This window comes from Lycorma delicatula, chromosome 10 (assembly GCF_047948215.1).
Source record: "Lycorma delicatula isolate Av1 chromosome 10, ASM4794821v1, whole genome shotgun sequence".
In the NCBI taxonomy this organism is placed as follows: Eukaryota; Metazoa; Arthropoda; class Insecta; order Hemiptera; family Fulgoridae; genus Lycorma; species Lycorma delicatula.
Genome location: NC_134464.1, coordinates 58937255 through 58951922, shown reverse-complemented (window position 1 = coordinate 58951922; position 14668 = coordinate 58937255). Strand labels below are relative to the sequence as shown.

Here is a 14668-nt window from a genome sequence, read left to right as displayed (position 1 = left end):
TTTGATTACAGCGATTATTTATGTTTCATTATAACTTTTAACTAGTACAAGTAGTATTTGATGAACACTAATGAATAACTACTAATGTAATAATTTTCTTACATTAGTTAACTAATATAAAAAAGTTATTATAAATTAATAATAAAATTATTAATTATTATAATTTTTTATTATTACTAAATCAAGAATTTTTTTTCTTGATATCGCCATAAAGCTTGAAGCTGTGCATTGGATATGAAGAATGGAATTTTATACCATATGAAAAATGCTATAACTGACTAGAACTTGAACCTGGCACCTCCAGAAGAAAGGCTAAGATGCTACCACTCCACCGCATTGACATTCATCATTAGTTTATTTATCCCAGCTTTTTGAAGTAAACAATTTTTATTAAAAATATCAGAAATAATAATAAAGAATGTGCAGTAATTAGATATTTGTTTTAAGAAGCCCAACAAGACTTTACAATTAAATACATAACCACACAGATCAATAAAATCAGACATCATTGAATAAATGTGTGAAAGACTGATGCCATTTAGAACAAGCAAAATTATATTAATTACACCACAAATGGCTTCTACATTCTCAAAAATTAGAAAAAAAAAATTGTCACTCTTCCTTTATCTAACAAGGAAACATAGCTTCCTGGAAAAAGATTTTGATCAAACAATTAAATAATTTCTGAAATATACTCGTATTTTGGAGGTTACAAAACCTCATATTTTTCTGATTATATCAAATATGCTATAAAGCACAAATATCACTATAATAAGTATAAAGTTAAAAGGAGACTATACCAAAACAAATTTTGTTTTCATTGCCGTTCCAGAAAAATATCAAACATTTCTTATAAATAACTTTTTTTATTACTAAGCCCATTTTCTAACTTTTTGTTACAGGTTTTTATCGCTAGATACCTCCATGATACTATTGTACTAAAGGAGAAATTTTTAGCATGTAAAACACTACAGGATTTATCAGAACCTTCGCATGAGAGAGAAATGCTAAAATTCTGTCACATAGATTAGTAAATGTCCAATAAGTGTACCTCTCAGAACAATCTTAGTTATTCTAATTCTTTAAAAATAAAGCCATTGCTTTGATTTTACAAGTAGATATAATCAGACTGAACTTAGTACTTGTCAACTCATGTAATAACTCTAAATTACTAAAAAACTGGACTGCATGTTGGAAAATATCTTATTTTTTGAGTAATTATGATTAAAAGATTTAGTTTCAATTTTAACCCAATTGTACAAGATAATTAATTATAATTAATAAATCTGAAAAAATTAAATGTAAAATAAATTGAATTTGAATCTAAATGCAATTCCACTTTGATTTTTACAGGGTCCTGGTAGTTATGTTTTTGGGTATGATGTAGAAGATGCAAGCACAAACAATGTTCAATTTAGACATGAACATCGAAATGGTAACGGAACTGTGGTCGGAAGTTATGGTCTTTTAGAACCTGATGGTAACTTGAGAATTGTTCACTATGTGGCTGATCAGCTAGGATATAGGTAAATTTAATAATTAAGTAATATTATGATTGTGATAAAAATTATAATTTGTTACTAAAAGGTACTTGATAAATTAACTTAGAAATATTAAATTCAACCAGAAAAAAAAAAATATTGCTCAAAGAACACAATTTTTATATCTAAAAATAATTATCAACAAATAAACAAGTAAAAGCAATTTTGGTTAAAACCTAGAGGTTTGTTTGAATTTATATACAGTTATACCTGATGTTTGTAGAGAAAATTTGAGAATAGACTTCTCACATCAAAATAAGAAAAAAGTTCCTACAACTATCTGTCTAGACCATTCGTTCTCAAAGTGGGTGATAACACTTCCTTGTGGGCACTGGCAACCTTCAGGAGAAGGGGGTAGAATGTCCACAGAAAATTGGGGGCATTCAGGTGGATTTTATCTAAGAGCAAGAAACCTGTCAAAGAATCTAAACATGTACCTCTCCATAGAAGCTGAGATAATCGGATTTAAGTAACAAAAAACTTGATTTTTGGAAAACAAGGAAAATGACTGAATTTATTATTCACCTTGTTTTAATAATTCTCTGGTGCATATGAAAGATTGTTTGGGTCTTCTCCTTGCTCATCTTCTAGCTTCTTCCTAGCTGATGTAAATCTTTGTTTTATTTTATCATGAATTTAAAAATATTTGTCACTTTGTTTTACCCTATCAGAATCCAATCTTTCCATTGTAGTCAACATGTTTTTCCTGGGGACTAACTTTAGCTTGCTTTTCACTTATCACTCCACATTCAGCAACATTACCTACATTAAGATTATTCACAGCTTCATACACTCAACATTTTAGTTATTTATGCCCACAAATGTTCTTTTTGGAATAACAATCCACTCCAAATTAAGAGTCATTGGGATTTTGAGTTTTGTCCACTACACTTTTAACAAACTATAGTTAGCCAAATCCTAAAAGATTGGTTTTTATAGCACTCTACAGCAATAACATTACAAAATAAATAATAAAAATAGCACAGATTACAAAAAATATATTACATATATTGGAATGACAACAATAATAGTGAAAAAGTAGCAGACCACATGGAAGAAAAACATTCCCGTCAAGCAATTGAAAAAAAAGTTAATAAAAATATTTTGATGTCATCTGATTCACGTGAAACAACCATCATATTAAAGAATGCATTTCAAACTATAAGGTAGATTAGAAACCTTATATGTGATTTTTGGGTGGATTTTATGTGCAGTAGCGCCCTTAATACTCAAAGACATGAGTGTTATTTAAAAATAAATATATTTAAATATATATAATAATACTAATAAACTTTTTTATCTATTGTTACAGGGCACAAATCGAAAATACAAAACGTCAAAATGAAGTATATCCACATCCAACTTTATACAAAGAGATTATAAATAAACTAAATTCAGCCAATGATATCAACTCAGAATTAGATGAAAAAACAGAATCATCATTTTTACAATCGGCAGAACAACACCTACCGCTCTTAGGACAAAATTATGTACATGAAAAACATACTCCACCTATACATGAAAAAAATATCAGCCCTATTCAAGAATCTGATTTTAAAAACGAAAATAATCCTATTTCTAGATTATACAGTGATTATAACTATTATTATTAATGTTATTTAAAATGTTTTAATAAATTAAATAGCATTTAACTATGTTTAAATTTATTTTTCCCACTTCACTACCAAGTAATAAACTGCAAAATTACTGCTTGTAGCCGTAGTTGTAGTTTACAGAGAGTCAAATAACACTTTTTTGTGTTTTTAAGAGATAAATATTGTTAAAAAATTAAAACCTTACTGAGATATAAAACCAGAATCTTCAAAATGAAAAATAGAGTTACCAGTCTGCTACTGAAGTTGGGTTTTGAGTAAAATACCACCATATACAGTAGAAAAAAAAAATGAATTTGACGAGTTGTTTAAATTTGTTTTATTTTTTTTCGGAGTACTCTGATTCATTGAAATAGAAATATGTATTGCCATCATCTACTCATAGGTGTAAATAATATTCCCAAAAACAAACAATGTATAACAAAACATGATGGCTTGTTGTGCATTGGAGAGATTTCAAAATTGTTAGAATGGGAAATGGCCTCTATAAATATATGTTATTAAAGAGAGAATACAATTCTCAATCATGGTTTATAATAGAGTTCCCATGCAATTTTTTTTTTTTTTATTAAAATTGATGCTTTTGTTATGTGACGAGTGAAAATAAATTTTTAATAAAAATAGTATGTTATGGGATGCAAATTGGCCACAAGAGTTCTTTTAAAACTGTTGACAATCCATCTGTTAGATAAGATTTCAACAACTTCATGTAGAAACCAGAAGAAGGCAAAAATGTCTAATGTACATTCTCTACGCATCTCTTTTCTGGGAAGCAACAGTATGCTTACCCAACATATAGCCAAGATTCAAGAATTTCTGCATTACAGTAATAGAAAAAAACATCCACTTTTCAAACCCAGCAAGGTTAGAAAAAAACCTCCCACTGACATAATATTCATTTCATACAATAAAAAATCTATTAAAATAATATATAGTCTATAATAAATTTTTTTTTTCATTTTTGCTATACACAATTAAATATTCTTAAAAAAAAGACACTTCACAAATGCATTAGAAAAGTTTCTGTTTTATTACATTTTGAATATAATATATTTTGAATACCTTATTACATTTTGAAATGATCAGAACTTAGAAATATTACCGGCTTTCACGATTTACCACTTTGAAGTGTTCCCTGTGGAAAGGATTTACTGTAGAATATTTAACTTATTAAGAAATGAAAAATTATTTAATAAACATCTTTAATTATTAAATCTAAATATCACTCTTTTGTCTGCAATGATCAGTTACAGTAATCAATTCACAGTATTAGTCATAGCTGTTTTATAAATTATTATATTTTGATTAAAAAATAGTATACTCTTAAAATGAAATCATACATAATATCTCCATTAAGATCTACTGTAAGAAAAATTCTAAAATAAGTTAAGATCAGTAGTGGATTCGTAATATTTGAATGTCCATGATCAGTAAATTAGAATGTATTTATCTTGTATAGATGATCTGTAAAACAAAACAATTAACTTTTGAAGAAAAGTTCAAAAATACATATTTGATAAATAATAATCATTATTTAAGTAGTTGCTCTAAATGAAAACCAAGTTAAAAAAAAACAAAAATAGATAAATGTTTGCTGATAACAATAGTAACAAGTTACTCATTCTTCAATCAAACTAAAACTGAATTTTTAAGCTCTCTTGTCTTGTTTTGCTAAAAATCAAACTGGATATTGATTTTTAGCAAACAAATCGGAGTGTTAGCAAAACAGTTAGAAACAATCGGAGGAATAAGGAATCCACATTTATGGTGTTTCTTCATACTTATTTTGGATTCTGCATTGAATGATATTGCACTAACAACTGGTCCAAGTGTTCATTTGCCATCCTCTACTCCCTCTTCCATTTTCCTATACGGCTTCCTCCTACCACACATTTGTTCTTTCCAACTGTTGAATTTAAGACACCTTCAGGCAATTTCAAATTGTTATCTTAATTTTACTATAATCACATCGAATCAATAAGTTCCTAATGCAATCTCAATCATTATTATCAAGATAAACTTGATGCTTATGTTCAGTGGCGGCTCATAGCTAAAATTAGTGGGAGTGCTGTTCCAGAAAATCTTTTTTTGGGCCTTTTCAAGGCCATGGTTAAATTTTTTTGTAAAAATAAAAGAACCAGAAAAAAATGAATCAAATAGAATAGTTGGAAGTAGGATAATAATCTAATTCTACACTATCACATTCAAGAATACGGTACACAGTATTCGGTTTAACTGAATAAATAATAAAATGTCAACAATACAGATATTTTTTAGTATTATTAGATAATAACTTAATAAAATGTCTGCTTAACAACAGTATAATCCAATGGTGCTTAATATATTTTTCTATGTACACAGAAACAAATTCATAATTAGTTTTTACTAATTATCTTCTCTTTCACCCTTCCAGCATGTTTTTGGACAGATTTGGACCTTAGCAGACCAAAGAGCCCTTGCTTTCCGCCATCTTCTGATATCTACTGAAAAAACTACTAAACCACTTTCATATTCCTTCCACTGACTAAACTTGAAAAGGGAACGAACAAGGAACATTCCAAGTGGAGTAAAAAAGAACTACCTTCCACCAGCACATCAGGGTCGGCATTGTATTTTATTTATTTATTTTGAATTTTATTTTTAAGTTAAAAAAGCTTAGTTGTTGAAGAGGGGGGAGTAACAGTGCTCTCTCTTCCTCGCATGCAGCTTTCTGTGTGCATGCGCACAACAGCCAAACACCACACCACTGGAACTGTGAAGCACAGAGTTCAATACAAAGATTTTTGTATCTATTTCATAAACTGGGATATGGCTACACTGACATTAAGATTAAAGATTATATATTGTACAAGTATAAAGGAAGAATTAAAGAAATAAAAGGACATTATATTAAATGTTATCGATATCAAGTGGAAATAGGGGGTTCCGCAGTTCCACAGTGCCTATACATGAGCCGCCACTGCTTACATGAATTGTACATTTTTACTTCTATGCTGCTTTCTTGATTTGAAAACCTCATTGTAGAATTCATCCATGAATACAATAAAACTTTCATTTGCTTAGAAATTTCATATTAAAAAGCATCTTTTCTTTGCTGTATGAGAAGAGGAAGATCCTAAAATTTGCTTCAGGATACAAGCAAACTAAAAATGTTCCACATTTTACACCAACCTAGTTGCTTATTTAAATACTGAACTTACTTTATACTTCTTAAGACCTTAATTCTTTAATATATTGAGAGTCCTCCAAAATTAAAATTAATATAATTATTTAATCCTGTAAGCACCTGATTTTCTTCAGCATGGCTTAATTAATAACCTATTAAGTGGAAACTTTTTAAAGGAACCAAACAAACTCCAGGATTTAATCTGATTTCAGTGTAGTAAACTTGCTTTGAAAAAATTATTTCTACACCTTCTTATAGTAAGTATTCCTTCATTTTGTACCTTATAGATGAGAAAAAAATCCTTAGTAGCTCTTACTACCGAAGTAAAACATCCATATGATGAGGGAATGAAAACAAATCCTTTTACAGTAGTTCTCGAAGGGAACACAACTACTAGGTTTTAGCAGCATCCATTGTCAATCCATAGTTTTATTATTACATTTAACCCTTAACAATTGTCAAAATGTATTTTTTGCTTAACTTGCCTTGATAATTTCTTGGAATAACTATACAAAATTTTATCTTTGTGGCTATAGTGTTTCGTTTTAATCACCTCAGCAATTTTCTAGCAAACTATGCACATTACAAAAACAATGACCTATATAAAAGTTACTCAGACTGGAGGGAACAATCACATGGTGATCTTGTTATTTCAAGTTTAGCATAATTTTTTCAAATGGAATGACCTATTTTTGACCCTATCACTGAAAAGGGCACAAAACTTTACATTGGAATATATGGTCACATGTATAAACTTGGATGTTTTTTTTTTTAATATCATATGGCTAACCGTTAGAGAGAGTGTTATGCAGGTGATAATGTTATAAGAGTTACATGTTTTTGAAGGTCATACAATAAATAAATAAATATTCCAGGCCATTTACCTCATAAACTATTGAAAAGAGCATAAAAATGACTTTAAAAATGTTATGTGGACAGGAAGAGGATATCTGATGATGACCTTGAGGTTCCCTTGGAAGGTCATTCCACGATCATTGAAGTTTTTCAAGTGGAATTACCTTTTTTGATAGCACCAATGAAAGAGCAAAATATGTCACATCAACATACTTGAATTGGTCACGACGTTTTGTGATTATGTTTCATTTTTTCCAGTTTCTTGAAGTTCATGATTTAGGAGTAATTGCGTATGGTATCCAATTAACACAAGTTGCTGATTCAAGATGGTATCAGGTAACAATACTCTTCTCACAACTTAGAAACCAGTGACTGTAAATATCTGAGAAAAGAATCAGCACTTTTAAAACATTATAAAAGTGTTATAAAAACCACTGATGATGGTTTTATAAGGCTAACCACTGATGGTTAGCATTATGACCTTCAAAAAAGTTCCAAGATCATATGTGTGACCACATATTCAAATGTAAAATTTTCTGCTCTTCTCATTAATGGGGTCAAAAATAGGTCATTCCATTTGAAAAAATTGTGATAATCTTAAAATAGGTCAAACTCAAGGTCACCATAAGGTGACCCCCCTCTAATCTGAGTAAGTTTTGTTTAGGTCATTCTTTTTTGTACTGTGTAGTTTATGAGAAAATCTCCTAGAGAGATTAAAATGAAACACCCTATATAGGAAATGGGAGATTAGTGATGACTTAATTATTGAGAGATTCTCATTTATTCATACAGAAATTCTTCAATCACCAGTTTAGTAACTTACCAAGGAGCAAAAACGTGAATAAAAATGTTTGATTTTTAATTAAAAAAGAATGGAATGACATCATCAATGGCTATACTACTAATTTTTCTTCTTAATAAATGAAATGTACTAGTAAGAAATGTTCAACAGTTGATTTATTTATTTTTAGTAGTTATTCAGTCAGTATGATAAAATGCAATGAAAACAAATTGAGAAAAAGAACATAAAAATTTCCTTCAGTCAAGTGAAACGACAAAGTACAGCTTTTTATCAATCTAGTCTATAATAAAGCATTATTCAAAACTTGATATGAAAGTTAATTTAAATTTAATTAGCACAATGAATGCCCTTTACAGTGTTACTAGATGCTATTGATAACATTTCCATCAAAACACGTGCAGATAAATAAACAAATCTTTATTCGGATTGGTTCATAAAAATACATTATATAGATTATGACAATAAAGATAGATTATAAATATAAAAAAACAAATTACAAGATGTAAAATAGATATGTTTAAGTTCATATTAATTACTTAAAAACAAACTCACAAAATAATGTTAAGGTAAACTAAATGTTAGATAATGCAAATGGTATAAAGACTTACTACAGAATAATTTAGGATTCAGAAAACAATTGAAAATTATTTTGAGCACATATTTATGAACATGTTGAATGGGATCCAAATAAACTGTGTTAATTATATTATTAAAAAACTGATCAACAGAATAGTTGTTTCTGCAAAAGAAAATTTTTTAATTGCATTTTAAATGAATTGGAGAGAGTTTTTTCAAATGGTTAAAAATGGCAGCAGAAGCATAATAAGGTCCTTTCTCATAAGCTGATATTGTGTTAAAGAATACAGAAAAGGTTCCATTATTGGGTTTGGTAAAGATGGATACTGTTATTTTTTCAAGAATAAGTGACCATTCTTCTTAGCAAAGATTGCATATTTATAAATATATATGCATGGTTAATATAAATTTTAAACTTATTTTACACAAGAATCATTTCAATATTGGATAAATATCTGGAAACAAAATCAGACTAATTAATTGGACTGTGGACTAGTACCTGACTAGACTAAACTAGACTGAACCACCGGGTTGGTCTAGTGGTGAACGCATCTTCCCAAATCAGCTGATTTGGAAGTCGAGAGTTCCAGCGTTCAAATCCTAGTAAAGCCAGCTATTTTTACACGGATTTGAATACTAGATCATGGATAACGGTGTTCTTTGGTGGTTGGGTTTCAATTAATCACACATCTCAGGAATGGTCGAACTGAGAATGTACAAGACTACACTTCATTTACACTCATACATATCATCCTCATTCATCCTCTGAAGTATTATCTGAACGGTAGTTACCGGAGGCTAAACAGGAAAGAAAGAAGAAGACTAAACTAGACTAGTTTAGTGCCTGTGGACTAGATCTGATCTGTGGGATCATATCAAATAATGATTAGTATATGAACAAAAAATAACTAGAAAAGAAAAATTAATGACAATTTTCAAAACAATTGAAATTATATGATAAATTAAGAAGAGTTATCCAAGTAATTGAAATAGAGTGGAAATTTTATTGAATAAATGATGAAGGAGGGCCTTTTGAACAATTAATGTACATTAAATTGGGATAACATTTTATTTACGATTGTGGCACTTTGTAGGCACATTGATTCATCCTAGGCATAAATGTCTAGGAAATCGTGACAGTGAAAGTTTTAATTAATGCTATTGCTCTCTTTTTTCTTTAATATAAAAAAAATCGTCTTTTAACTCCAATATAACAGTTTTGTTTGTAGGAAAAATGTCGTGCCTGGCTAGGAGTTGAATTCACCAGATGAAAGGTAGAGATTTTGAAATGCAAAATAAAATTATCACAGACTACTAGATACTTCCCTTATCAAAGTGAACTTATATATGTTGTTAACATAATGTTAACTTCAAATTACATGAAGCTTATAGTTATCATGCAACTAGTAACTTGCATAAATAATAAAAATAAAATAAATGTTTAAAAAAAATGTGTGACAACACTAATATAAATTCATATGCTAAAAATCTTGTTGGAACTACATTTTTGATGTAAAATATATACTTCCACTAATGAAATATTTTTATAAATTAAAAATGTTCTATTTCATAGAAGCTACTTAATGTTGTACATTAATATAGTTTTTTCTAAAATAATGACCCATCCAGTAAATAAAGAATCTAAAATAATATAAATTATAACAACACTTGCATTCTTTTAGTTAAATAAGTAACACTAATTTTTACTTACAACCATCAAATCATATCTGAAGCTTCTTCATCAAGGAATAACATTTTCCTTTGAAAATTCACCCAGAAAATAATTATAAAACAATTATATCTCTAATGAAATACGACATTTATATCCAATGATCCGGTATCCTGACATAAAGATGTAGTTAAACCTGGTGCCAATAAAAGACATTCACCTCTTTTAATAAGTTCTTTTGGATTTTGAGGTTCACGTAAAGATGTAACAGGTCCTGCAAAAAATTATTTCAAGGCGAGTTAATAACTTTTTAACAAAAATATTTTCTAAGAGTCATAGGCTTATTTTATAGAAAAGATATTTGAAAGTTTTTCTTTGTTTTAACTGCTGTAAAAAATTCATTCGGCTCACAAAGTGCTGAATCACTCTTATACATAGTGTAATTTTTTTTATTTTTTTGGAGCTTGTACTTGGGAATATGGAATTTTGTAGCCTATTAAAAATTTCGCGCCTGACTGGGGTATGAATCCAGGATCCCAAATGAAAAGCCAAGACACACTACCACTATACCACAGAGATCGGCAAGTATCAGAGATTGGAGATCAGACTTGTTTCCTGGTACTACTTCTTCACTGCTGCAAATGAACATATTTATTTTACTCTGTTTACAATGCAGTTTTAAAGAAACTTAGGAAATTATTTATAATTCATTCTTTATTTTATTTAAAAATATTATATTCCCTTATTAGCTAAGACTGTTTTTAACGTGTTTGCTGTGTATTTTCTGTATGTTGGCAATAAAATACTGTAATGTTAAATTGTAAAATTTGACATTAACATTTTAAAAGAAATAATTGAAAGTCACATCTTTCCACAGTTAATACATTTTTTCATTGAAAATTGGTAGTTTTAACATATTTTTTACATAATGCATTTTTTTATTGTCCATATTCTGTCAAATTTATCATTAGTATATTAGTAATGGCATCAAGAAGAGTTCACTGTGAAGCCAGTTTAAAAAGGAAAGTGGTTTTAAATGAAAAAGAAAACAATAATAGATCAGCTACCAGGAAGTTTGACATTGAAAAAAAATTTGATCGATGACATAAACATCATTTGATTTTTACTTGCAAATCTGAAACTAAGGTTTCACAAGATCAAAAACAGTAAGATCTCCCGAAGTAGACGATTATGTTGTTCAATTTATAAAAGATGCTTGATCTAAAGAACTGCTAGTAACAATATAAATGTTAAAATTGGAAGGCAAAAGGAGCCATTGATAAATTTAAAATTTTAATGCATCATGAGACTGGTGCAGAAATGGGAGAGATTTTATCTTAGACAGAGAATGTCAATCTGCAGAAACTTCCTGCAGATTTTGAAGATAAGTTTGTCCAGTTGTCATATATGGGACTTTGTGCTAAACATGCAAATGAATTTAAGAATATTGGAAATGTGGATTAAAGCTTTCTTTATTTTGTTATCCCACATAATTGTACAATAACTTCAGGTGAAAATGAGGATAAAATTGTACAGGATATAAAAAACAACAAGTCACTGTAATGCTACATATTATGGCAGACAGCCAGAAATTACTGCTGAGAAATTTTCCAATGATGATAGAGCATGCCCACAAAAATAGTTGGAAGAGTTCTGAAATTATGCAAGTGAAACTACAACTGAATAAATTAAATTCTGAAATTATGACGGGATAAGAACAGATGACCAGGAACATGCTTGTAATGGATACAATTAAAAGTTTCAGTATGCAAGATTCAATCAAAAGTAAATTAAAGAAAGATCCCAGAAAGTATGATCAGCCAACTCCAGCCACACACATGTATTATGAAGTCTTTCAAAGACTATGTAGAAAAGAATATGAAAGCAGGGTACATTCAGCAAACCATCATCTAACTTCTTCCAATAAAATAAAATAGGCAAATTCTTCAACAATAGTGGAGCGGGTTTCTATAGTGTACAATAAAATTCCAAATTAAATAATATTTAACTCCTTAAAAAATGCACCAACACAAATAGCATGGATGGAACACAAGACAACCTAATGTAGGATAATGATGAGATTGACACCACTTCCAAACAGTAGTAATATGAAAGTGAGTGTTTATGTAATTTTAATTAAGATTCATTCAATTTAAATTATAAATTATCTACTTATTTCATGTACTGTAATTTATTATTTAAAATTTTATTTCATTTTTTACCAGTAATTATCTTATCAAGTTATCTATTTATTTTATACAATATTTTTTTTGGGGGGAAAGATTCTTTGTAAATAAATCTTATTCTTACTTATAAACTTTTTCACAAACTTTTACGAATTAGATAAACTTTTTTCAAATTCATGGCGTGGCTTATAATCAGGGGCACCTAAAATTCAAACAAATATGGCATTTAAAATGGTCATGGAAGAATAATAACACCCTTTCTTGAATGCTACATTACATGAAGACAGTTCTATGGTTTGGTTTGATAAAGGAAGCCTTTTTTTTTTAATTCAGTAAGTGACAAATTGTTTTTAGCAGAAGCAGCACAAAATATAAATGGATGGGTAAGTTAGAATTACAAGATTACTAAATGTCTCTCTCTCTCTCTCTCTCTTTCTCTCTGTGTGTGTGTGATTAAAAACCATAAGAAATCACTAATTTTGCCCCTTAATTAACATCCTAATAATTTCAGTAGAACCTTATTTCACTGGGGTAGCAAATCCAAGTGAAATTTATCACTAGCCGTAACTCGCAAACGAAGGATTTTAGAATATATGTTTATATGAACTTTTTTCAGTATTTTCAATAGGTCGTTAAAATCCTAGAAGGGCTTTGATACACAATATCCCATCGATTCTTTTCTTGCTAAATATTATTTGCATAAGTGAAACACACACTATACTCTACTAAAATTTTAAGTCATATTTCACTAACAAAAATGTGTTTATTTTGAATTTTCCTCATGTAACATTAATGTTCACGATCGTTTACTAACAAATTACAATCAAAATTGAAAACTTTAGATACAAACAACATTTATCACACAAATATTAGAGAAATATCAATAACGATTTATTTTTTTTAAATTTTCACTATGACAGGACAACTAATTTAACAAATTAAAAACAAAAAGAAAATAAAACTTACACTTAGCGACATCATAGTATAACCTATTAGAATAAACAATATATATATTAATAATTCTAAACGAAATTATACTAATGATTTTTCCAACATTATATAAGAAAAAACGGAACAAACAATCTGTACATGTTTCAAGGAATTTTCCTTGAAACTTATTTAAGTAACTACAAACTTATTTACTTATTTAAGTAACTACAAAAGAACTCGTAAATCTACCAAATTCAAAATCTACTAACGGATTCCACAGGCATAAAATATCCCCACTTCTACTAAAGGAAAATAAATGACTGTCTAATTACCAATGACATTTTTTTTATATTTGCTGATAAATAAGTCTATAAACTTAGTCGTAACAGAATTAATATCGTACAAAGTAAATAATAACTTAATATTGTTGTGCTTCCCTATAAAAAAAATAATGGTTCTGCATAACTGTAATAAACTTTATTCAGTAAATATTGCATACACAAATGATAATTAAAACATCAAATTAGTATGGTAATATTCAGTTTCTGAAAAAGGGCAATTTGATAAAATAATTTTTCCTTAAGCACAGATTATACGCAGTCAAAAATTTGGATGTAGTCTTTCTTTTCAAAATAAATCCATTTTTCATTTCAATAATTTTGTTACGTTTCAAAAATGTATCTTTTTATTCTTTTTAATTACTCGGAAATTACGTCCCGTAAAATTTCATAACGGATTACATCCAGCCTTAGAGAATCAACGGAACTGATGCAGTTTTAAATATCCCAACTAAGTTCTGCGGCAAATACGTTACAGCCTAGTAATTTATTGCAATTATTTTTTGTTTTCGTCCCATCTTGAATTATGGGATTAAGTTTTAACTAAAATTAAGGCATTCTTTGTAGAATTTAATGATTTTTTTTTAATGAACATCGATCACGTTGCTCAACGTCAATGCAAGTACAATGCAAAACACACTTGTCCGTAAAAATAAAATGGGTAAAGAATTAAATTTATAAAATAAAGTTATTTGATAAATGTCACCAAATAATGGGTATTAATTGTCACATACTTTCGTTTACTATTTACTCCATGCTACACGGGACTAACATCGTCACTTGTAACATGGTTACAGTGCCGAATTCCTTGATTTCAATGTTAACCCACGGGATTGGTCTAGTGGTGAACTCGTTATTGCAAATTAGCTGACTTTGAAGTCGAGACTTCTAAGGTTCATATACTAGTAAAGGTAATTACTTTTATACGGATTTGAATACAAGATCGCCACCATAAATAAATAAATCTTTTACATAGATCTTTTACTCAGCAT

At 28.9% G+C, this 14668-nt stretch overlaps 1 protein-coding gene and 1 long non-coding RNA gene across 2 annotated transcripts in view; one reads left to right on the top strand and one right to left on the bottom strand.

Annotated features, from left to right (window-relative positions):
* Positions 1–3154, top strand: part of LOC142330875 (uncharacterized) — a 57945-nt gene extending 54791 nt beyond the window's left edge. Inside the window, exons 6-7 of the mRNA XM_075376339.1 lie at positions 1354–1526; positions 2854–3154. Coding sequence (XP_075232454.1) covers positions 1354–1526; positions 2854–3154 — 474 coding nt within the window. The remainder of the gene's footprint in view (positions 1–1353; positions 1527–2853) is intronic.
* Positions 3155–4221: 1067 nt separating this feature from the next.
* On the bottom strand, positions 4222–13504 carry LOC142331780 (uncharacterized). Its single transcript, XR_012758088.1, has 3 exons — positions 13375–13504; positions 10265–10496; positions 4222–4618 (listed from the first exon to the last, which is right to left on the bottom strand). It is a non-coding gene; the product is annotated as an uncharacterized LOC142331780 (long non-coding RNA).
* Positions 13505–14668: the final 1164 nt, after the last annotated feature.